A 25,302-nucleotide genomic window follows, 5' to 3' on the forward strand; every position below is an offset into this window, starting at 1 on the left:
ATCTAGGGTTTCTCTGAAGACTACCTATTTTGTGAGGACCAGTTTAATTAAAATTAGGCAGAATTCATGAATGAACTTAGTGAGTGTTCTTTAACTGCCATAAGCTTCAACACACTGAAAGCAAACTTTTCTTGACTCAGGAATCACAACTCCTATGACTCTGGAATGCAGATTAAGTGACGGTGCTAGTCTCGACCCATATACTAAACATCTGTAAAGTGTAATGTCTTATTTGAAAACATAAGGCCTAACATGTTCTTCCTGCAGCACCAGCGAGGGTCCATCTATTCCCAATGTGCCTCTAAAGCACACACACTTTAGAGACCACTGCAGTAGGTGACGGGCAGCCTCAGAAAGTGAGTGACCAAAGAAGTGACAATCACAGAATCAAAGCTGGGGAAACCCTTCAAAGCCATCGAGGAAAATCTTAGCTGACAGATGAGGAAACTGCTCAGAGCACAACCACATGCAGCTGGCCTGAGAACTTTAGACAAAAGCTTCTTTTGATAAATGAGCTGGCGAACGAACCAGTAACACCCAAGCTCGACTTTATAATATGGAAAGAAGAATTTGGTCTAAACATGGACAGGTTGAGTTACCTTGTCACAGGGAAAACAAGGCCTCAACCCCCAGTTTAGAGACTTACTGACCAACCATTTCGGTTTCTAACTATCATTAGAAATTTCTCCAATACATGCTAAGACGATCAAGTGTTAAGTCTGAGCTTGAGAGGAAGAACTAGAACGACTTGCATCGAGGTTTAAGTATTTAAGTGTAGGAGTAACAAGCTCACCAAGCTAGGAGGGTAAGCAAAGCAAGGGTCAGGAGGAGAACCAGGACAGTGCCATAGAAAGGAAGGCAAAAGAGACTTCCAGAAAGGTGTGTACTCGCATATGCAACAAGCTCAAAGGGTGTCAGGACTGAAAATCACTACAGGACCTGGTACGGGTATGATCACCAAACGGTCTCTGGGAAGGCTGATTCAAGTGGAAGATGAAAGAGCTGGATAAGGGAGTAAAATAGGAATTGAAGGTAAAGGAAGTAGAAGCAACTGGTATTAACCAGTATCATTAACTAGATCATTAACTAGTATCATTAACCAGTACCATTAACAAGTATCATTAATTAGTATTATTAACCAGTATCATTAACCAGAATTTCAAGTCACTTGGTGACAACCAAAAGGAAAAAGTCAGGTGGAAAGGAAATTTAACTGGTTAAGTAAGGCCAAGAGAAGGCCTGAGAGGGAAGGGAGGACAGGAAACTCAAAATCTGAATGCTAAGGAAAATAACCCAATAGACAAGGAAAGATTCAAGACCCAGGAGAGAAAAGACAGAGAGGTTTGGAAGAGATCTCGAGATAACGTATTCACACATAAATTTTGCAGTGAGTTTCCATGGGTTAACTGACTCACTAAAATCTATCAGTTAAGAACCCCTGAAATACAGGATTAACGTTGAAAAAAGGACAAATGCTTTCTTCCAAATTATAAGACAAGGACACAACAGATTTCAGAGAAAAGGGGAAGAGGGAGGAACAGCAGGAGCTCACAGCAAGTGTCCCAGATCCCAGAGCAACGTTTTCTGAGTACATACTAAGTGCCAGGTGAACCACACAGCGTGGTTTAGAAGAAAACGTCCCAATAAGCCAGGGGTTACAATTCAGTCCAAGTGCTGTGGCCAAGCTAAGGACAGGTACCAAGGGAACCCAGAAGGGAGGCAACAGCCTGGCCCAGGATAGTGAAGGCACACTTCCCACAGGGACAACACACGACCCTCTCTTAGCGACAACTGCAGTGAACAGGCAGAGAAGGGAAGGAAACACCACGCAGGAGGATGAGCACCGACAAGGGCCGGGGGGGCCGTCGAGGGGGGAACATGGCTCACCCCGCTGTGCTGGCTGCACCACACAGCCGGGCAACACGACCGCTAGCAGTGCCAAACACAGGTGGCCACAGCAGTGGAGCAGCAAGGCAGAAGGAAGCTATGAGCAAGAAGGATGCCGTCCTCTCCACGCGGCCAGTCTGGCCAGTAATGCGCGGGAGGAGAGCGAGTGCGGGCGTCATCGGAGGAAAGGGAAGGCCGGCAGCGCCGGGCAGCAGAGTGCGAGCGCAGACCGGTCGGAGAGAACAATGCACAGATGGGGGCCAGCAGGAACGAAGGGACCAGGAGGGTTTCCTTAGCCCGCAACACCACAGCGATAAATGGCACCAGGATTTAAAGGGGCAAGAGTGGGGAGGGACACTGACGAGGACAACTAAAGGAATTTTTCAAACTCCACTCTTTGGGCCTCAGTTTCCTGGGTCAGCAAATACTGTCTCGGCAGTAAATACGCGAATGTGTTCTGCTATTGTCCAGCCCAGTTCCACACGTGCACGAGGCAATCCCAGCACTCCAGCTGGGCTACCGGCAGTCCTCACCTAACATCATCGGTAGGTTCTTGGAAACTGCGACTTGAAGCGAAACGACGTATAAGGAAACCAGTTTTACCCTCGGCTAATTTGTATAAACCAGAGCTAAGTTCCTACGGCATATTTCTAGTCACAAACACATCGCCAAACTTCCAAATAAACACCCAAAACACTTCTAATATTAAACACTGAAGTAAATGTGAGCTCCACATACATTTAAGAACAATTAATAAAAACAAGGAAGGTAATGATTTTCCAACCCGCTTATTCCAGTTCAGGGTCACAGGTGGCCAGAGTCTGTCCCGGCAGCTCAGGGCACAAGGGGGGTCCCGCCCCGGACAGGAGGCCCTGCCATCACATGGTGCACCCACGCCCACTTGCTCACACTGGGACAATGTAGACACACCATTCACCTCATGAGCACATCTTTGGGACGCGGGAGGAAACGGGAGGACCAGAGAAGATGAGTGGAGAAGGTGCACACTCCACAGAGACAGTGACCCAGGCTGCGGATCCATTTTTTTAATCAACGGTGTACCTTAACGATGTTGAACGAAATGGTGTTATTTGAGGACCTGCTGTACTGTGTAGACGTCTGTAAATGTACAAACAAAGGACAGTTCAACTCAGTTTGTGGAGAGGCATTTAATTGTAATGACTGGTTGACAGACCCAACCTTCCTATTTTTTTAAATTGAGAAATAACTGACCTAGTATTCTTTTAAAGGAAGAATATTGACAGTAGCTACAATTATGCCAGTTAATAAATGATGCTGGTTTTTATGCTTTTAAAAACAGAAAAACAACAATATTGCAAGCATGGTCAAGAATTCATTTATGGACTTTCTTTATCCAAGGCACCAGACAGCTTTGGCAAGGGGCTGCTAACTCCCTTCTCCAAGCTTTCCTGACCATAACTAGGGGTGCCCCTGTACTGACAGGTCACCCCTCAGGAGCCTCTAAAGAAGGGCTAGGCTCTCAGCAGGACTTGTAGAGAAGGGTACTCTGAGCTACTCTCACCACAAAGGGTAATTGCCAAGAGCTTCTAGAGAAAAGAATTAGATTGTAGCAAACTATTAATGACCAATTCCACTGAACTTTAGCATAAATATAAAATTACTACCACACTTCAAGCATGAACATTAATTAGTTTCTGTAGAACTTCCTTGAGGAAATAAAAATTGATCTTTCCATTTCATAGATGAGGCAGCTAAAAAAAATTAAAATTAAAATTCTGGGCCACAAAATGCAATGTGGTGTCCTAGATTAGATACTGGCACAGAAATAGGATATCAGTGGAAAATTTAGTGAAATACAAATTAAGTCTGTAGGTTAATATTATTGAACTAATTTTAATTTCTTAAGTTTTTACAAATATACAAAAGTTATATAAGATATCAACATTAGGGAAAGTTGGCTAAAGGGAACATGGGAACTCTCCATATTAACTTGGCAACTTTTCTGTAAGTCTAAAATTATTCCAAAATAAAAAGTTTATTCAAAAAAAATCCTGGGCCATAAAAGTTAAATTCCCCAACTTCTCATGCAGATTCTGTATATAACTAATATTGTACTCAAAATGCTCAAGAGAAAAATGTTCTCTGTGTTCTACAAATATATGTGAAAAAAAATTAATTTCCACAGGAAACACGATAATGCAATGCCACAAACATTACTGGAATTACTCTAAGATAGTTTAGAAACTAAAATTGACTTCTACAGTAAAATAAACAAATAAATAAATGTTTTGTTGGCTCATGAGCTACAAGATTTTCAATTTCAACTCATACTGATTAAACTCTGTCTAAAATAAAGACAGTTTGTGTCTCCACGCTAGTGTATTCAAGCAAATGAGTTCAGAAACCTATTAAGTCAAAAAAATACCATAAGGAGAGCTAAACAATGCGAAGACGCATCTCTTGCTAGTACCAATTAGTAATTGAGCCAGGAAAAAAGGCCTCAAGTTAGTATTATTTCACATATACATTACAATTAAAGGTGAAAATATAAATAGAAATGATTAATGAAAATTAAGTAGCTGTCTATAAGAAACCCACTTCAAATCAAATTATACAGGTAATTAAAAGGATATAAAAGATATGTCTTGCAAGTACTAATTAAGAGGAAACTGGAATGGCTGTTACTATAAAATGAAGCACACATCAGAGCCAAGAAAACTACCAGGGATAAGAGGGACATAAATTGATAGAAAAGGTCAATTCACCAAGACGACATAATAATCTTAGCTATATATGTGCCAAACAACAGAATTTCAAGACACATGAAGCAAAAACTAAACAAACTGCAAAGAGAAAAGAAGAAATCCACACTTTTGGTCAGAGACTTCCACACTCCTCCCTCAGCAGTTGACAGAACTAGTCCACAAAACACCAGCAAGGATATAGAAGGATTGAAAAAAAATCATCACAGAGCTGGATCTGCCATTCAGATAACACTCCACTCAATCATGTTTTAAATGCTTAAGTAATACTCACCAAGACAGTGCATAAAATCTTAACTTTTTTTTTAAAGAAATAAAAACAAAGCATGTTCTCTGGCCATACTGGAGTTAGACTAGAATTCAGTAAAAGAATGATAACAGGAAAATTAAACAACACACTTCTAAATAATCCATGAGTCAAAGAAAACATTCAAGGAAAACAGGAAAATATAAATTGAATGAAAATGAAAGTACAACATACCAAAATTTGTGGGATGCTGCTAAAGCATGGCTTAAAGGGAATTTTATAGTACTAAATATGTATACTATAAAAGAAATATGATTTCAAATAAATAATCTAAGCTTCTAACTTAAAGGAATTAGAAAAAGAAAAATCAATCCAAAGCAAGCAATAACACACAAATTAAAAAAAAAGTCAATGAAATCAAAAACAGAAAAATAGGAGGAAAAAAATCAGTAAAACAAAAAGCTCGTTGTTTAAAAAGATTAAAAGCTTGAGAAAACTCTAAAAAGACTGGCATAAAAAAAAAAGGGGTAAGACAAATTACCAATATCAGGAATGAAAGAAGGGACATCACAGCAGACTACTCCCAGAGAGTAAAAAGATAATAAAGGAATATTACAGACAAGTCTACACACATAAATTCAACAACTTGGTTGAAATGGACCAATTCTTTGAAAAGCACAAACTACTAAAAAGAGAGAGAAAGGAGTAATTCCTAACTTACTTTATGAGGCCAGCATTATACTGATACCAAAACCAGGCAAGTACAATATAAAAAAACTAGTGATATATATCTCATGAAAATAGACACAACATTCGACAAAATATTAGTAAAGTGAATACAGCAATTGAAGAAAAAGGAACATATCATGACCAAGCAGGGTTTATTCCAGGAATGCAAAGCTGGTTCAATATCCAAAAATCAGTAATGTGACCTACCACATTAACAGTCTTAAGAAGAAAATGACACGATCGTATCAATTGACTCAAAAAAAGCATTTGAGGGGGCAGCCGGTTAGTTCAGTTGGTTAGAGCTCGGTGCTCTTAACAACAAGGCTGCCAGTTCGATCTCCACATGGGCCACTGTGAGGTGCGCCCTCCACAACTAGACTGAAACAACTACTTGACTTGGAATTGATGGGTTCTGGAAAAACACACTTAAGTAAGTAAAAATGTTAAAAAAAAAAAAAAAAAAAAGCATTTGACAAAATTCAACATCCATTAATAAAACTCTCAGCAAACTAGAAATAGAAAGAAACATCCTTAACCTGATAATGAAAATCTACAAAAAATGTACAGCATACATCATACTTCATGGTAAAAGACTGAATGTATTCCTCCTAAAATCAGGAACAAGGAAACGGTACTACAGCCCTAGACAGTGCAGTAAAGAAAGAAGAAATACAAGGCATACAAAATGGAAAACAAGAAAAATAAAATCACTATTCAAAGGCAACATGATTGTCTATACAGAAAATTCCAATGAATCCACAAAAAACTCCCAGAATATAAGATCATAGCAAGATCAAAGGACAGATGGCGAACACTCAAAAGTTAATTATACTATTTCTATATACTAGCAATAAAAAATAGAAACCGAAATTTAAAAACACCATTTACAAAAAGTGAAAAAGAAAATGAAATACTTATGTGTAAACCTAATAAAACATGGACAGGATCTGCATGCTGAAAACTACAAAACTAATGAAAGAAATCAAAGACATGTTATATGCCAAATATATCTCAATTAAGAAAAAAAAGGAAGATGAGCAAATAATTAGACACATACCATGTTCATGGATTGGAAGAGTCGACATAGTAAATATGTTAATTCTCCACTAAATTGATCTATAGGTTTAAGGCTATTCCAATTAAATCCCAGAAGAATTATTTGTGGATACAGGCAAGCTGATTCTACAAGGTATAGAAAGGCAAAACAACTAAATACCCAAAATAGTTTTTTTTTTATGTTGGAGAAATCACCTTGCCCAATATTAAGACTTACTTACAGTAATTAAGACAGCGTGGTATAGGCAATGGGACAACCCCATAGATCAATGAAACAACATAGAGAGTCCAGAAATAACTCACATAAATAACGCTATTTGACTTTTGACAAAAATGAAGAGTCAGTTCAACGGAGAAAGAATATCCTTTCAACAAATGCGTCCGTAACAACCTGACATGCATATATTAAGAAAATAAAAAGACTCTCCACCTGAATCTGATAACCTTACACAAAAAAAACTAATTCAAAATGAATAATAGATCTGAACGTAAAACTGTAACAATTTTAGAAGAAAACATTGGGGGAAAAATCTTTATCACCTGAGATTTTAGAAAACAGAATTCTTAGACACCAAAAAGTATGATCCATAAAAGAAAAACAAAATGCTAAGCTGAACTTCACCAAAAAAAAATTTTATTTTTTTTTCAAACACAGTTACAAACTGTAAGATAAAGAACTCTGTAAACTCAAAAGAAAATAACCCAATTAAAAATAGGGCAGTCTTGAATAAACCCTCACCCAAGAGAATGTGAGAATGTCAAAGAAACACATGAAAAGTGTTCAGTATCAGCAGTTATTAGGGAAATGCAAATTAAAACCACAATGCCACTACACACCTATTTATTAAACGGTTACAGTAAAAACTGACAATATCAAGAGCTAGAAAGGATGCAGAGCAACTGGACCTCTCATTCATGTATTGCTGGTGAAGTCAAAATAGTACAGCCACTCTGGAAAATATTTCCGCAGTTTCTTGTCACCATATAACCCGGCACCCGCTCCTTGGTATTTACCATAAAGAAATGAAAATTTACTTTCACACAAAAACCTGTGCACAAATGTTTATAGCCACTCCATTTATTATCACCCAACCCTGGAAAGAATCCCAATACCCATCAATGGGCGAATGGATAAATTGAGGTAGATTCATACACTGGAACACTACTCAGAAGTAAAAAGGAACAAACTACTGATACACGCAACAAATGCATCTCACAGTGACTATGCCGAGCGAAATAAAGCAGCCCCAGAAAGTTACACACTGTATGATTCCATTTCTATGACTTCTCCAGAAGCCAAGTCATAGTATCCAAGTACCCGCTGGCAAGAGTTTCGGGGTGGGGAGAGTATAACTGCACAAGAAAGCCTGAGGGAGCTTTTGTGGGTAATGAAACTGCTCTGTATCCTGACTGTGGCAGTGGATACGTGAATCTATATGTTAAAATCCAAAGAACTGTGCATCGTAAATTATCAGTGTTCCTACATGTGAAGTTTTTAAATTAGCAGACAATAAAGCCACTTAGAGAAACCGCTGGCAGTCTCTACTAGTCAATCCCAGCGTATACTTAGCAACTGTCCAGATTGGTGCATATCGGCTTGATTAGTATCCGCCAGGAGTTGAAACAACCTAAACGTCCATCAGTATTAAAAGGGATCCACCGTGGGACATGGACACAACAGAAAACCGCCGTGCGTGAGAAAGAACCATGAACTGCTTCATCAACACCGACCAACCCATCTCAGACATGATGTCAAGCCGAGCGGCACGGGCACAGAGCACTTCCATATGAAATTGAAAAACAGGCAACACAAGACAATAGTGGTGGGGACGACCGCCAAGGGGAACGAGGGAGCACCCTACAGCATCGGGAATATTCTTTACCTACATCTCGATACATTGGTTACACGGGGTACACATACATAAAATACAGTCACAGAGGTGCTCTCTGCATCTGCACAGAAGGTTCTAGATCTTTATTTGACCTACTATTCCTCAGATCTAAGGCACATGTGAACTAAGAGAGAGTTATGACTGAACCTCACTTCAGCATGGCAGTGATGTCGAAAGCACAGGGGAGGCCTCTCTGTGCACCTCACTGTACCCCAAGAGCCACAACCACACAGACTCCAGTTTGACAGCCTTTGACCATTAGTAAAATCGTCTTCTTCTTGCTGCCTTTTCAACAATGAAAAAGGATTTACATTATTACAAACACTCCCTATACTACAATAGTTTTCTCTGATTTTAAAACTTTAATATCGCTATTTGAAAATGTACTTCGACCCCTACCCCAAATGGCTTCCTGTTATAAATCTCTGACAGCATTACAAATATAGCCCTAAATTCCTACCTGAGCCCTCCGTGAGTGTAAATTATATGTAATTTGATATCCCAACAGCCAGTGACAGGAGTCAATTTCCATAATAGAGAAATTCTGGCTTTTGTAAATAATATGAGTATGACTTAATTTTACACAGCTATTCAGAAAACAGAATTCTGATAGTGTAAACAGTTTCACTTTGTATATAATACCTAAGTGTTTAACTGTTATAGGGTGGGAAAAGCCAATACTAGTTTTATTTGAAAAAGAAAAAAGGTTGGTAATATTAGGTTGTAAAAACCATTCACCTTTTTGCTCCATAAGTAACGTTCATTGTAGAAGTCTTAAAGCTTGAAGGATGTGCATAAAGGAAAACAGAAAGCCATCAGAATTTCCACCAAAAAACATTTAGAAGTATACCCTATCAGACTTTCCTATGCAAACAGGCACACAGACAGATATTTCACAAAAATGGGTCCATAAACACCTTTCTATTCTGTCAGCTTCTTTCTTCACTTAGCACAGCATGAACATTATGTAAATTACACTGTGAAATAGAAATTCAAACTAGTAAGATATATTCATGATATCCCTCATCTACCACCTTTCCATGTTAGGGCCAGCCCTTTATTGTCACATTCAAGCTGACCGCCACACAAGGCTGAGGGCGGCCTTCTCCAAGCCCCACGCCCACCGTCCTGAGACCGCAGGTTCCCCACTGCACAGGCGGGAAAGCTGCTTCCACCACACCCTCATCAACTCCAGCACAGCTTCTGAGCAGGGAGGATCGCTGCTCACCTGCCCTGGTGCCGCTTGGCACGGTGGCAGCACATGTCGTCCCATCACTTGTTTAACTCTTACAAGTGCCCAAAGATCTGGGCGCCGTATCACCTAGAAAACTGAGGCAGCACAATGTTGATCCCCTGCTCGAGTGCACAGAGCCCACCGAGGCAGTGCCCGCAAGCGTCGTGTACCCCAGTTCTGTTGTGGGCCAAAGACTCTGTGAGCTCCGTTATGTTCTCCTACTTGTACCATAGCCCTCGTTTCTTTATAGAAGCCACCTACGTGCACAAAGGCCCTCTTTCCTGAGGAGCCGCCTTAAGGAAGATGGTCCTGGTCTAACACTCAGTACTGTGCCCGGCACACAGGGCACTGGGGCAAGACCCCTCCTGAAAATCAACAGTCCTTTACTCTTACACCTCTTTTAAGACATCTTCTGCCCTGGTGACCCTATAAGGAACGGACAGCAGGCAACCCAGGAAGCATAAGCCTCTCTGGTAAACCTATTACTTTAGTTAAATGTTGCAAAGTAAAGGGGAATTACTAAAACCTGAAAACAGCAGCACAAAGACTAGTGTAAGGCTTTTTATTGTACCACCAACTGGCTTTTATTGGCTCAACAGAAATGGGTGTATCTTACATCCAGGTAGAGCAAATATTACCCACACTTTTGTTGACGGTTTACACAGGCAGACCTCCTCCCCTCCCCAGCAAACACTGCCCTTAATTTACATCCCAAGGATCCAAACGCTGGAGCCTCATCTATGAGCCCACGAATGACACCTGTTTCCCTCTCAGGGTATCCGAAAAGGGCAACCTCTGGAGACTGTGAAGTCCAGGGCTATGTCTGACCCAGGATCCTAAACAAACGTACCCATGTCATCTAAAGACAGCTCCACCAACTGCACTTACTACGCTGCAGAGAACACTCCACTGAAACTAAAGGACGCACGCATGACGTGCGTTCATCATCCCACAGCCATGCCTGTGCAATGACTTCTTATCTGCTCTCACTACAGACGTTCCAATACAGTATTTGGAATCTCGCATAAAAAATTTGTCTTGTACTTTGGCTCACAAATACTCCTGAGAGGTTTTTTAAATTGCAAATGTCTTCAAAACAACTTAACAGTTCTAGCAACTTTTGAAAAGATCCATTCTCTTTCAGGAGCCAAGTGACTGACTGGAAATGACTCTGCCAACTGCATACATACCCACCACTAGAACCGCGTCTTCTGAAGTGTTGTGACCAAGAGCGGAATAAAAGTGGCAGCATCCACTGTGCGCTAGCTGCCTTCATGAACAAAACAGAAAAAAATTACTTTCAAATTCCTCAAGTTCAAACACTAAATATATGCCTGAGCCATCAGACCATCCATTACCCCCAAAAACTTCTGAAAAGCAAGGGATGAAGGGGCCGGGCTGCCGCCTCGGGAGGGCTGTCAGGTGGCTTTCAAATGCCCACACAGGAGGACAGCTTCCCAGGCACTTGCAGTGACCGTCCGCAGGGGCCTGGAGAAGGCGGGCCCAGCAGACACCACTCAACGGCACTGGGACCTGCGGAGGGAAGCCCCGCTTGTCACCTGACTCTCATTATTCTGGAACCGCACGCGAGTAATTTCAAGGACGAGCTCTGCGCGGCGAGATGGCACCACCCCCGGGGCCGTGACAGCGGCGCGCAGGTGGGCAGAGCGGCGCCGCCTCGGCCGTGAGATGCCCGGTGCGCGGCGCCTCGCACCCGCTCGCCGCGCCCGCGGAAAGGCTGTCACGAGCCTCCCGTTACCCGCGCGGAGCCCGGCCCCGCGCCCTCGCGGTCCACCGCCCCGCCCGCCCCCGCCCCCGCCGCTTACCTCGAAGTAGCCTCCGGGGGCGGCGCCGCCCGCGCCCGCGCCGAGGGGCCCGTTGGCCGCCGCCGCGCCGCCCGGGGCCGCCAGGCCCGCGGCCTGAGAGCCGCGCAGCGCCGCCGCCGGGCTGGCCTTGCCGCCGCTCGCGCCGCCGTGGCCCCCGCCCGAGCCGCCGCCGCCGCCCCGCTTGTTCTTCCTGCGCTTGGCCCCGCGCTTGGCGTCGGCCGGGCTCATGGCGGGCGGCGGGTGGGGAGGGCGCGCAGCGGGCGCGGGGCGCGGGCGGCGACGGAGGGCGGGGAGGGCGGGGAGGCTGAAGCGGCAGCCGGCGCTCCGGCCGGTCGAGGGCGGGGGGCGCTGCGCGGGGTCGCCTCCGGGCGGGCGGGGACGGCCGGGCGGGCGGGTGTTGCCGAGAGGCCGCTGGGCGGGAGGAACGGCGATTCCACCGGGCCAGGCGCCGCCGCTGACCAGAGTTAGAGTCCAATATGGCGGACACAAGGGGAAAGGGATCCCAGTTTACGTCGGGGGAGGGGGAAAGAGCGGCGGGGAGGGGGAGGGGTGTGGGCGCCCTCCCCCTCCCGCCTCACTCCGCCCTCCCAAGCGCCGCTCCTCCTCTGCCTCGCCCTCCCCCTCCCGCAGTTAACGTGCGCAGGCGCGCAAGGCACGTCGGGAGTTGGAGTCCTGGTGCCCGCGCCGCCGCTGGGGGCGCCCGGCGGGGGAACCCTGATTCCCGTCAGGCTGTGCGCGGCCGAGAGCCTCGACGCCGCGAGGGGCCGGAGCTGGGGAGTTGGATGCGAAGGTGACGTCACCGCCGCGCTCCGCACCGCCCGGCACCGCCCACGCCGCGCGGCCTTCTGGGAATTGTAGTTGGACGGAGGGGCCGGGCCGGCGTGCGGCCGCGTCCCCAGCAGTGGGAGAACTACCCGGCTAGAGGAGAGCAGTTCCGCCTCTCTGACAGGCACCCAGACGCCCCCGCGTCCCGCAGACCGGTGGCCGCAGGCCGGCCGGGCCCCCGCGATGCGCCAGGCCAGCAGCCCCGATCCTCCCCGGTCCGGAATGGCCCAGTGACCTTGGGCCGGGCCCCTAGCCCGAGTCCAGGTGACTCAATGGGGACTAGAATGACCCTCTTCGCGGACTTGGGTGGGGTTCCGTAGAGCCCCTTGAAATCATGGCTGAGCTGGAGCTGCTACCCGAGAGTCCCCAGCCGCCGTGGACAGCGGACCGCGGGAAGCAGTGCCTGGCTGCCTTCGCCCAGGACTGCGCGCAGACCGGCCGTTAGCTTAGAACCCCTGGCGGAGAGGCAACCTTCTCGAGCTCGCCCCTGCCTGCACCCCTCTCCGCAATAATCCTGTGCTTTTGGTGCCTGGCGACCCTGCAAGGCCCCGGGACCGTTTCTCAGGCCTCTCATTCACCCTCCTCACAGGCCACGAACCCGGTCAGACCCTCGCGGTCTTCCAGCGCTCTCCGCCTGGACCCTCCTTGCTGGGGCGCCTTGCCCACCTTCCGCAAGCCCCAGGTACAGTTCTGCCCTTAGACCCTGACAAGAGGGGACCCCTTGCCCTGGCCCTGAGCCCTAGAGGGCCCCACTTATCGCAAATACCGACACAAAAAAGGACATGTTTTCCCCTCTTTGGTTCCATGGGTAGTCACAGACCGTGGTGCCCTGGAGCTTGGCCCTGGGATGGTATGAGGGCTTCCATTTACACCCTTTCCTGGTCCTCACAGCCGTTAGCTCTGGACCTGCCCACGTCTTGTGGCCTTGCTGTCACGCTTGCCCCAGCTGCAACCATGGCCTCCTAATCCTCTGACCCATTATGCATGCCACAACCAGAACAGCTAATATGATCAAATCAACCCTCTGCAAAAAGCCCTGCAGACTCCTTGTCTGCAGAATAAAGGCCCCTCACCGCTCAGGAAGTGTTTTGGATGGCCCTGCCGGGAAGGTGGAATTTGAGCCAGTGGGTGGGGCTGTTTGCCTGGTACTTCTCCCTTAGCACTCCTCTGGGTGAACAATGTCGGGCTGTCTCCCACCCCACACTGGCTGGGTCAGACGCTCCCTTCTCCCATGGCCCCTGTGCTACCCCTTGTCATAGCATGTTGGCACTGGATGGGGATTCTGGGGGTTCACCAGTATCCCCAGAGAAGTCTCAGGGGATGAGAAAGCATGGGAGTGACTCCTCATGCACCTCTGAACCAGGAGCTGGGCATACACCAATCCAGTATTTGCTGGGTGAATGAATAAGACCATTTGTCAAGCCGTTATGCACCAGCCACTCTGCGTGCTGCTGTATCATCTCTCCTCACCCACATGACCACTCGCGAGATAGGCACCATTAGCCCTATATTAGGGAGGAGAAACTGAAGTTCATATATGTTAAGGGATTTGCCCAAAGTCACCCAAACAGTCAGATGCAGTCCCCAGAATGGGGTGACTTTGGAGTTCCGGGAGAGCACAGGGTGATACAATCGAGACTTCCTCTGGGGGCTGGGACAGGGAAGCCTCTGTGAGGAGGTGAGCTGAGCCAGAGCTCAAAGGACTCTCACGCAAAGGACTTTCAGCAAGGCCAGACTTGGAGCCAGGAAAAGCTCAGCATGTCCCAGAACCCATCAAACCACTGTGGCTAGAGCCCGTGCAAGTGGCAGAAGCTACACGTCTCCATAAGGTGGTGTTTATTCTAAATGTAGCTGGGACCCATTCAGGGTTTTGAGCAGGGAGCGTCATGGTAGGACATATATTTTTTTTATAGAACTCTGGCTGTTGTGTCGAGAATGGAGGTCAGGGAGTAAGACTGGAGGCTAGGATAGTCGTGACAGTCTCGTAGGGGGTGGAGCAGGTGCTCCTGGCAGACCGAAGTGAAGCAAAGGCATAAAGCAGTGTTTCTCTACCTTTGTTTTTCATTATGGACCCCTAAGAAAAAATTAACAAGAAATAAAGGTGGAAAACAAATACTCAGGAATAAGATTTTGGCCTGTACCGTTGAACTTTGGAGGGCCACACACCACTATAACATCTAAGATTTGTTTCTTCCCTAAGAATCAATTTGAACTCCCTTGAGGTCAGTGTTATCCAGAGAAACAGAATAAAAAGGACATAGATATATATACTGGGGGTGGCAAAAAAACGGATACAAGTGGCCACCTTGGTCAACATTGCTTAAGCAGTAGTTCGCCATCATCAGAAGTGTCTGGACGCTGATGGTAACCACTTTGAGCGCCTCTTGTAATTGCAGAAGTCAAACGTGACTTGTATTCATCTTTTGTTATGGGTATATATTGAGTATTGCAATGAATACAGTTTTCCTTAAAATGTGTATACATTTTTTTGGCACCCTCTGTATATGTATATGGAGAGAAAACGATTGACACTGAAATTGACTTATTACAAGGAAGTAGCTCACACAGTGATGGAAACTGACAAATCCTGACATCTGCAGTTGGCAAGCTGGACCCAGGAGAGCTAATGGTGTGGTTCCAGTCAAAAAGCCAGCAGGCGCGAGACCCTGGAAGATCTGATATTTCAGTTTGAGTCCAAAGGTAGGAAATAAAAACAATGATCCAGCTCCAGTTCTGAGGCAGTCAGGCAGCAGGCGTTCCGTCTTTTCTATTCAGGCCCTTTTGTTCTCTGCAGGCCTTCAACTGATTGGATGAGGGTCACCCAGAGAGGAGAGCAATCTGCTTTACTCAGCCCATCCAAATGTTAGTCTCCCCCTCACAGACACATCCAAGATCATGTTTGACCAAATGTCCAGGCAACTATGACCCAGTCAGCTTGACATGTAAAATTAACCATCACAAGGGAGAATGTAGGACATAAGGGCCAAAAAGGGTCTTGTGTCCTCTTAGGAGAAAGAGCAGCTCAGCTTGCAGGAGCTTGGAGAGGGTTGCAGCATGGAAATGGGCACTCAGAACACCCTCCTGATCCTGGAAGCCTCTTGGAACTAACTTGCAGGAAAAGGTAGCATATGTTGGATATTTTTGTAAAAGTGAAGTTGTAGTACTTTCATGTAAATATTATTAACAAAGATATGACTATGTACTAGTAACACAATTTTGTAAGAAAAATTATAGACAATTATCTCATAATTCATAACCAGTGAAGATTATGTAACAACAAATCATTACCTAGGAAACCTTTTCTAATTTCTGGCTTTATTAAGTCTGCAGGAAGAACAGCTGGACGCCCCTGCTCAGGTCATTTCCTTGCCCCGAGCAGAACCACAGCAGCAGGATTCCCTCTCCCCCAAAGCAGGTCACAGGGAATTCCATGCGGACAGCATACAATATGAGAACGGATATGGACATATTAACATTAGGGGACCCTAAAGAAGTAGGCAGTTGCTGACACTCACCCAAAATCGGTGCCTGCAGGTCAATAAACTGCCTATGTGAAGCTTCTAATCAGCTTTTAAACATGTCACTTGGAAACATTAAGATACAGTCAAGGATCACCAGTCATTTAAGAAATGGATCCCGCGCAGAAACAAAACGTGTGTGTTCAGGGGAGCAGACAAACTGTTAATGGAAGAAATTGGAAACAAATTTCTAAACACTGCTAATAGCCTCAAAGTTATTTAAGAAAGGAGTGTTGGAAATTAAAAATATAGCCAAAATTGTAAAAGAAATTCAACAGAAGTGTTGCAAGAAAAGTTAAGGAAATTATCCAGAAAATAGAACAAAAAGACACAGAAAATAGAGAAATTAGATCTCGAAGTTCAATCCACGAAGTCCAACAACTTTCCAGGAAGAGTTCTAGGGGGGAAAAATGGAGGGAAGTAACTTTCGAAAGAAAGAATACAATTTACCAAAAATAATAAGGCTTGAGTGCCCAGACTGAAAGATCCACCAAGGACAATGATTCCTTGTAGAAAATCAGATAAACAAAACAGCGTAAAATATTGAGGTAGAAAAGAAGTCACACTTAAAAAAACAAAAGGCAGGAAAAAGAATCTTACTAAAATGTCTTAACATTGGATGCTAAATAGTGGAACCAGGCCTTCAGAATTCTGAAAATTGATACAATGTAGAATTGTATAGCCAGCCAAACTGTTATTATATGTGGAGACAAAAAACACTTGGATATTCAAACTGTATTTTTCAAGTAAACAGACTCTTAACATAATCACAAACGAACTGGCAAGTACTAATAGGTCCATTTCCCACATACCTCCTGAGGTTGCTAAATCTCTCTCCACCTTATAACTGAGATGTGACCTCCAAGGTCACCCGACCTTGAGAGTGATGGAGAACAGGTTGGAAATTCAAAATGTAACGAAAATTGTAAAAGAAATCCAATAGAAGAGTCGCAAGATAAAGTTAAGGAAATTTTCCAGGAATTAGAACAAGAAGACAGGCATAAAAAAGAGGCAAGAAAAGAAAGCAGTTCAATAGAGGAGGTGGGACAACATCCTAATAGGAGTTACATAGGATTTTTTTAATTAAAAAAAAAAGCAAAACTTAAGAACCAGCCCAAATTGGAACAGGAAGATGGAAGGCTGTGAGGAAAAAATGAATGTGTGACATTTGAAGATACTTGATACCCGAACCTGAGACAGGATGGATAGATGGTGGATAGGATAGAGCACATCTGACAGTCACTGACACGGGAACAACCTGTAGTCAGGGTGTACTCTTGATAACTGATTAACTAGACCTATATATATATGAAACATGAACATACATTTAAGAAATTGGACAGCTACTTAAAACAGAACTAGAGGGTCCAGTTTGCACTGTTTTCCAGTTCTCAGACCCCTACTGGGGAGGCTTTTGGGGCTGGAGAGAAAAAATTGGAGACTTGGGGCTACAACCCCAGTGAGATGGGATGCGTAAATCACTGAGCTGGACACAGTTTTTCCCTCAACATTACCAAATTCTCACACTCTGTAGTCAGGAAACTAAGAAACACATGAGGAAAAAACCCTGAAAAGCAGAGTAGAGGCTTTGGCATGTCATCAGGCTGAGAAGATGAGGATTATCGATGAGGACTAACCAGGGAGAGGGCCTCTGCTGCCCGGCGGGAAGCCCATAAAAGGATTCTAACAGTGGGAAGTGAACCAACAGTGGACAGAACCTCACTAACCTGCAACACAGCTTCATGTGTGATCAGAGGAAAGTGATTAGCTCCTGTTTTGTCCTACCTTGCAGAAGAAGATATCTGTAGCCTTTCTAACTTTTTAAGCACAAATTCAGCTTCCAATTAAAATTTTCTAGGCATGTCAAGACACACGGTCAATTGACTGAAAATAAAAGGACAAAAGATAACAAAAACAAACCCATGGGTGAGTCACATGTTGGAGTTAGCAGGCAAAACTGTACAATAACTACAACTAACATGTTCAAGAAAATAAAGGAAAAGGAGTAAAATATAGATGAAAGGATGGAGAATATCACCTGAGAATTGAGCTTTGTACGAAAATTAACTATAACTAAAATTGATAATTCAATAGATTAAAAGTAGATTAGACACAGCACAAGAGAAGATTAATTAACTGGAAGATAAGTCAACATAAAACATCCTAACTAGCACAGAGAAAAAAAAAGTGATAAAGCAGAAAAGAGAATAAGACATATGAGACACACCTGATAGTCCAACATACGTGTAACTGCAGTCCCAAAAGGCAAGAAGAGAGAATGCCACAGAATTCTCCAAAATTGATGAAAGATACCCACCCACAGTTTCGGGAATCTCTGTGAATTCCAAATGCGATAAATGCCAAGCAAAACCACACATAAGCACAGCATTATGAAACTGTTGTAAACAAAGACCAAAAAAAAAAAAAATCAGCCAGAGAAAATATTCACATTATCTTCAAGAAATGGACAGCTGACTGCAACAGAAATGAAGCTGGAAAATAATGGAGTGACAGAATAATTGGAAAAACAAACTGGCAACTTATATTTTAAAATCTTAATGTTTTATTTAATACAATATAGTCAAAACATCAGGATTTAAACATGTGATCAATACAAATTATTAAATAATTAAAATGTGTTGATCTTACGTTTATACTTTTTTTTTTTCTACTAAGTCTTCAGGCTCCTGTGTGTTATCCTTCCAGCCTCTCTGTCTGGATTCAGCATCTTCCAAGAGTAACTTACAAGAACAAAGGTAAAATAATGACACTTTCACATTAACAACAATAGCGAGAATTTATTGCCAGCAGGAATCACTAAAAGAAATACTAAGGAAAGTTCTTTGGGCAGAAGAAAAATTATTCTAGATGGAAAGAAAGGAATAAAGACCACATATATATTGAATTTGTGTATATATGTGAAATTTTATGTATCATATAGATGTATGAATGATAACATCTTATGCTATCGTCCTTTTTTCATTTAAAAATTGTGGTAAAATATAATACAGAATTTACCATTTTAATCTTTTTCAAGTGTACAATTAAGTGGCATTAGCTAATTTCACTATGTTGTACCACCATCATCACTGTTTCCAGAACATTTCATCATCGCAAACAGAAACTCTGTCCCCAATAACCACTACCACCACTTTCTCCCCTACCCCCCAGCTCCTGCGAGCCTCTATTCTACTGTCTCTGAATCCCGACTCCTCCAGGGACTTCATAGAAGTGGAAACACAGTGCTTGTCCTTTTGTGTCTGGCTTCTATCACTGAGCAGAATGTTATCAAGGTTCATTCATGTTGTATGTTATCAGAATTTCATTGTTTTAAGGCTGAATTATATTCCACTGTATATACTACACACAACATTTTGTTTATCCATCTTTTGATGGACATTTGGGTTTCCACCTTTTGGCTACTGTGAATAAATGTTGCTGTGAACAGTGGTATGTAAGTATCTGTTTGGGCCTCTGCTTTCAATATTTTGGGGTATCAACGTAGGAGTGAAATTGCTCGGTCATATGGTAATTCTATATTTAACTTTTTGAGGAACCTCCATACTGATTTCCACAGCAACATCATTTTTTTAAAAAATTTTATTGTGTAATATTGGGGAACAGTGTGTTTTTCCAGGGCCCATCAGCTCCAAGTCATTGTTCTTCAGTCTAGTTGTGGAGGGCGTAGCTCAGCTCCAAGTCCAGTCGCCATTTTCAATCTTAGTTGCAGGGGCGCAGCCCACCATCCCATGCGGGAATTGAACCAGCAACCTTCTTGTTAAGAGCTCGCGCTCTAACCAACTGAGCCATCTGGCCGCCCCGATCATCACTATTTTATATGTCTAGTAGCAATGCACAATGGTTCCACTTTCTGTACTTTGTCAACACTTATTTTCTGTTTTTGCTAATAGCCATTCTAATGGATGTACAGTGCTATCTCTTTGTAGTTTTGATTTACACATCACTCGTGATTAATGATGCTGAGGCCTTTAATGTGCTTATTGACCATTTGTATATCTTCTTTGAAGGAATATCTATTTCAGTCCTTTGGCAATTTTTAAATTGGGTTGATTTTTTTTTGTTCTTGTTGAACTGTAGGAACACTTTATATATTGTGGTTATTAGTCCCTTATTAGATAGATGACTTGCAAACATTTCCTCATATTCTGTGGGTTGTCTTTTCACTCTCTTGACACACAAGTTTTCAATTTTAATGAAGTTGAATTTACGTATTTTTCCTTTTGTTGCCTGTTTATGGTGTCATATTTAAAAATCATTGCCAGGCCGGCTAGGTGGCTCAGGCTGTTGGAACTCCGTGCTCCTAATGCCGAAGGCTGCCGGTTTGATTTCCACATGGGCCAGTGGGCTGTCAACCACAAGGTTGCCGGTTCAATTCCTCGACTCCTGCAAGGGATGGTGGGCTGCGCCCCCTGCCAACTAACAACGGCAACTGGACCTGGAGCTGAGCTGCGCCCTCCACAACTACGATTGAAAGGACAACTTGACTTGGAAAAAGTCCTGGAAGTACACACTGTTCCCAAATAAAGTCCTGTTCCCCTTCCCCAATAAAATCTTTTTTTAAAAAAATAAATAATTGCCATAGCGAAGGTCATGAATATTTGCCTCTGTTTTCTCCTAAGAATTTTATAGTTTTAGCTCTTATATCTAGGTCTTTGATCCATTTTGCATTAATATTTGCATATGGCTTAAAGACCCATCTTCATCCTTATGCATATGAATGTCCACAATTTTTCAAGCACCATTTGTTGGCGAGATCTTTCTTTCTCCACTGGTCTGGAAACCTTTGTTGAAAATCATCTGACCATAGAGGTTAGAGGTATATTTCTGGGCTCTCTTATTCCATTGGTCTGTATGTCTGTCCTTGATTCTTGTATTCTTAGAAAACGTTTTCAAATTGGGAAGTGCGTCTTCCAACTTTGTTCTTCTTTTTCAAGGTTGTTTTAGCTATCCTGGGTGGCTTGAAATTCCATAAATTTTAGGATTGCATGTTCCATTTTCGAAAAAATTGTCATTGGGATTTGGTAGGGGTTGCAATTATTCTCTATATTGCCATGTTATCAAGGTTACGTCTTCCAACCCACGAGCATGGGATATTTTTTTATTTAGATTTCTTTCAGCAATGTTTTGTAGTTATATTTCTTTAAATCATGTTTTGGTGTACACATGTTGCACCTACTTGGTTAAATTTATTCCTAAGTGTATTATTTTTGACGCTATTTAAAATGGAATTGTTTTCTTAATTTCCTTTTCAGATTGTTGGCAGTGTATAGAAATACAATTGATTTGTGAATTTGTATCCTGCAACTTTGATAAATTCCTAAGTTCCAACAGTTGTGTGTATTGTGGATTCTTTAGGGCTTTTACATATAAGACCATGCCATCTGCAAACATATACTTTTCCTTTCTCATTTACAATTTGGATGCCCCTTATTTCTTTCTTGCCTCATTACTCTGGCTAGAACTTCCAGTGCAATGTGGAATAGAAGTGATGCAAGTGGGTATCCTTGTCTGGTTCCTGATCTTAGGGGAAAAGGTTTCATTCTTTCACCGTTGAGCATGTTAGCTATGGGCTTTCCATATATGGCCTTTATTATGTTGAGGCACTTTCTATTCTTGGTTTGTTAAATGTTTTTATCATGAAAGGGTGTTGGATTTTGTCAAATGCTTTTTCTGCATCCGTCACAATGATCACGTGTTCTTCTTCCCTCTACATTCCATTCATGTGCTGTATTGCATTGATTTTCATAGGTTGAGCCATCCTTGCATTCCTGGGAGAAAACACTCTTGGTCATGGTATGTGCTCCTTTTAATATGCTGCTGAATTCAGTGTGCTAGCACTTTGAGTATTTTTGCATCTACATTCATAAGACATACTACTGTGAATTTTTCTTTTCCAGTAGTGTCTTTGTGTGACTTCAGTATCAGGATAGTACTGACCTCATAGAATGAGTTAGAAGTGTTCCCTTGTCTTAAAATTTTTGGAAGAATTTGGAAAATTCTTAGTGTTAATTTGGAAAATATTAGTGTTAATTTTTTTCTACAAGTTTGACAGAATTTACTAGTGAAGCCATCTGGTCCTGGGCTTTCCTTTGTTGGGGTTTTGAATACTATGTGAATATCACTTCTTAAAGGTCTACTCATTTTTCATTTGTTCTGGAATCAGTTTCGATAGTGTTTCTAAGAACGTGTCCATTTCATCTAGATTATCCAATTTACTGGCATACAGGAATTCATAGTCTTTTATAATCCTCCTTATTTCTGGAAAGTTCAGTAATGTCCTCTCTTTTGTTGACTTTAGTAATTTGACTCTTGTTCTTAATCAGTTTAGCTAAAGGTCAATTTTGTTCATTTTCTCAAAGAAACTTAATTTTCTCATTTTTAAGTCTCAAATTTATTTATCTCTGCTCTGATATGACCTTGTTTTAATGTAGATGTTTGAAACTATGAATGTCCCTCGAGCACTGTCTCATATGTTATGGTCTTTGTGTTCTCATTTTCACTCTTCTCAAGGTATTTTCTAGTTTCCTTTGTGATTTCTTCTTTGACCCCCTGGTTATTTAAAAGTGTGTTAATTTCCACATATTTTTGAGTTTTCCTGAATATTCATATTCTAAAACCCAGTAATTTCACACTGCAGTATATGCCCAACAACTATGTGAGCAAAACTGCACCAAAAGAGATAGACACAATGTTCACTTTGAGCTGTTAACAGCCAAACACTTAAATGACTGGAAGAATGGCTAAACCGTCCGGGAGCATATTCATCTAACGAAACACTATACAGCAAGAACAATGAACAAACTACACAACAGGAACGAATCTCAAGTAACTGAGCAAAAGAAGCCACCCCCTCCAAAACCACGTATTAAATGATTCCATCTATTTAAGCTTCACAGAACAGGCAAAACTAAATTATGTCATCGAGGCTATGTTCTGCTAATTAAACTATACTTATAGTCAAAGGAGTAATTTCTGTTCAAGTCAGCATAGCGATTACCTTGGGGGAGAAGGCAGAGTGTACTAACTAGGAGGGAGGACAGAGCTCCCAAGGCGCTGGCAATATTATTTATTGTTGCAGTTGGTTATTTCGTGGGCATTTGCTTGGTGGTAATTCACTGAGCTGTACATTTGCAGTAATTCAGTGAGGTGTGTTTCTGGTGTGTGCTATACTTCATAGCATAACAGATAAATCAATATAGTGGCCTTGAGCTAGTTACAACCTTAAACACATCATAAAAGCAAAGGGAAATGCTTTCTGGACGAACCGATCTTCACCCAGGTCTCAAAGAAGTTTCAGAGGCTACCAAGTCACATGGGCTCAAAGCGAGGGAGAAAAAAGTTCACAAAACACAGACAAGAAAAGTCATCATTCGTGCGAGCCAGCAGCGACACGAATTCAGAACTGGACCACAGAGTTTGGATACTGGAATGAACGTATACAGAATGTGAAATCCACAAATCTCTAGTAAAACTGATGGAAAAGGGAAGGCATAAATTAACATTAATGATAAAAAGATGCTGCAGAGATTAACTATATTTTAATGAAACACTTTATGCCAAAAACTTGTAAGGAGATGAAATGTATAAATTCCCTGTAACTTAACAAAACTGATTTTACAAAATGTGAATAGTATTTTGTTTTTTTAAATTTTATTGCGGAACAATGTGTTTTTTCAGGACCCATCAGCTCCAAGTCAAGTCGTAGTTTTCAATCTAGTTGTGGAGGTTGCTGTTCACTGGCTCAGGTGGGAATCGAACTGGAGACCTTGGTGTTATGAGCACCGCGCTCTAACCAACTGAGCTAACCAGCTCCCCTCTCAAACATTTTTTAAAAATTGAATCAGTATTAAAAATCTTTTCTTAATGAGAACAGCAGCTCAGAGGTTTTATTGCTGAGTTCTACTAACATTCAAGGAACAAATAAATCGAGTCCAGGGTATGGAGAGAATATTCCATAGTCTCCTTGTAGGGAACTAGCCTTACAGTGAAACCCAAATCTGACGCAAACAGTGTTAAGAAAGTGATAGGTCAATATAACTCAATCCCGGGTTTCTAAAAACCCTAAGCCAAACACTAGCAAAGCAAAGCAATACATAGACAGACAAAACATCACAAACAAGTTGGATTTGTCCAAGAAATGCAAGTCTGACGTACACAGAAAATAATGTGACACACTAAATTAACTGCTCAAAGTGGACAAATCCTATGACGTCTCAGTTAGAAGTAGAAAACGAACTGATAAGGTCAGACGTTTGTAACGAAGCAGAAATAAAAGGTGAACTCCTGCCCCCTGGTTGGAAAAGGAACTTCCCTAGCCTGACATTTATATTACAAGAACCTACAGCAAACACTTTCTTGGTGAAAACACTAAAACACAGACGTCCACCAACACCATTTTGTGAAATAATGTACTGACTGGGGCATCAGCACGTTCAGGAAGAAAAAGGTTCCAGAATTAGAAGGAAGAACAGTTTATTGCAGGTGATGTGGTTGTGATCGAAGAGAAGCCAACAGAATCTAGACTCTTCTTGGAATGAAGCTTTGGCAAGGATACTGGATATACAATTAACATGCAAAAACCAATTAAATTTCTTTATGGCAACAAAAGAAAACTAGTTAAGACAGACACAAGTGTCAAAGAAAAAACTTAGAAACCTAGAAACCACCCCGGTCCTTGCCAGCCTCGGAGGCGCCCTTGGTCAGTGCCAGCCTGTGGGCACGAGCTCCTGGCCTCTCACAGGCTCTCCTCTAGGACAAAGGCCTCCCCTGGCTCCTGGCTTCACCATGAGGGTTAAGGACACTGAGCCCTGGGGACCACCCAGGAAGTGTCTGCAGGACCTCCTATGCACCGGGACAGTCCCCACACATCACAGGGCCTGGGCCAGACCCTTTCCTTTCCTTTCCTTTCCCTAGAGAACTCTTTGCAATTTGAGTGCAGCTCAGCGCCCCTTGCTGCTCTTTTAGACTTCTGTACCTCACCTCTGCCAGGTTTGATTTTCCCCTGGCCCGGGGGACCGTGTCCCTTTGTGAATGCACAACCCAGGAAGGCAGCACTGTAGCCGGTGTCTCAATACCGGCCAGAGCCGAGTGCGGTGCCGGAGTAGGGCACTGAGCCTTTTCCTTTGTCGTCTCTGACCTGACAGGCCAGCCTCTGTAGGTCAGCTGTCACTCGCCTGCGCCCCAGGCACCTGCCCACTAGCCTCCTCTCCGGGCTGCGCTCAACAGGCCTGGATAGGGCACAGGGGAGGTGAGCTCGCCATCGCCGGCTCTGGCAACCCCAGGCCCATCCTATCTTTGGCCTCCCTGGCGCACCACACACTCCT

General features: G+C 43.1%; 2 protein-coding genes across 3 annotated transcripts in view; one reads left to right on the forward strand and one right to left on the reverse strand.

Annotated features, from left to right (window-relative positions):
• Nucleotides 1-11,649, reverse strand: part of FAM193A (family with sequence similarity 193 member A) — a 111,137-nt gene extending 99,488 nt beyond the window's left edge. For both annotated transcript variants that reach the window (XM_033105902.1, XM_033105901.1), the window contains exon 1: nucleotides 11,616-11,649. The gene's annotated coding sequence lies outside the window, so the exon portion shown is untranslated. The remainder of the gene's footprint in view (nucleotides 1-11,615) is intronic.
• Nucleotides 11,223-18,610, forward strand: LOC117022125 (uncharacterized). The gene is made up of 5 exons (XM_033105774.1): nucleotides 11,223-11,447; nucleotides 12,246-12,405; nucleotides 13,030-13,122; nucleotides 15,450-15,561; nucleotides 15,764-18,610. Exons 1-5 carry the CDS (start codon nucleotides 11,223-11,225, stop codon nucleotides 15,927-15,929), a joined length of 756 nt encoding a protein of 251 aa, XP_032961665.1. The 3' UTR covers nucleotides 15,930-18,610.
• Nucleotides 18,611-25,302: the final 6,692 nt, after the last annotated feature.

This window comes from Rhinolophus ferrumequinum, chromosome 5 (assembly GCF_004115265.2).
Source record: "Rhinolophus ferrumequinum isolate MPI-CBG mRhiFer1 chromosome 5, mRhiFer1_v1.p, whole genome shotgun sequence".
NCBI lineage: Eukaryota > Metazoa > Chordata > Mammalia > Chiroptera > Rhinolophidae > Rhinolophus > Rhinolophus ferrumequinum.

Coding starts and splice junctions, on each gene's coding strand:
- LOC117022125 (XM_033105774.1), top strand. CDS start 11,223: ATGCCCACACAGGAGGACAGCTTCCCAGGCACTTGCAGTGACCGTCCG. Junction 13,123..15,449: donor CCACCTTCCGCAAGCCCCAG/GTACAGTTCTGC, acceptor GTGTCCTCTTAG/GAGAAAGAGCAGCTCAGCTT. Junction 15,562..15,763: donor GAACTAACTTGCAGGAAAAG/GTAGCATATGTT, acceptor GGCTTTATTAAG/TCTGCAGGAAGAACAGCTGG.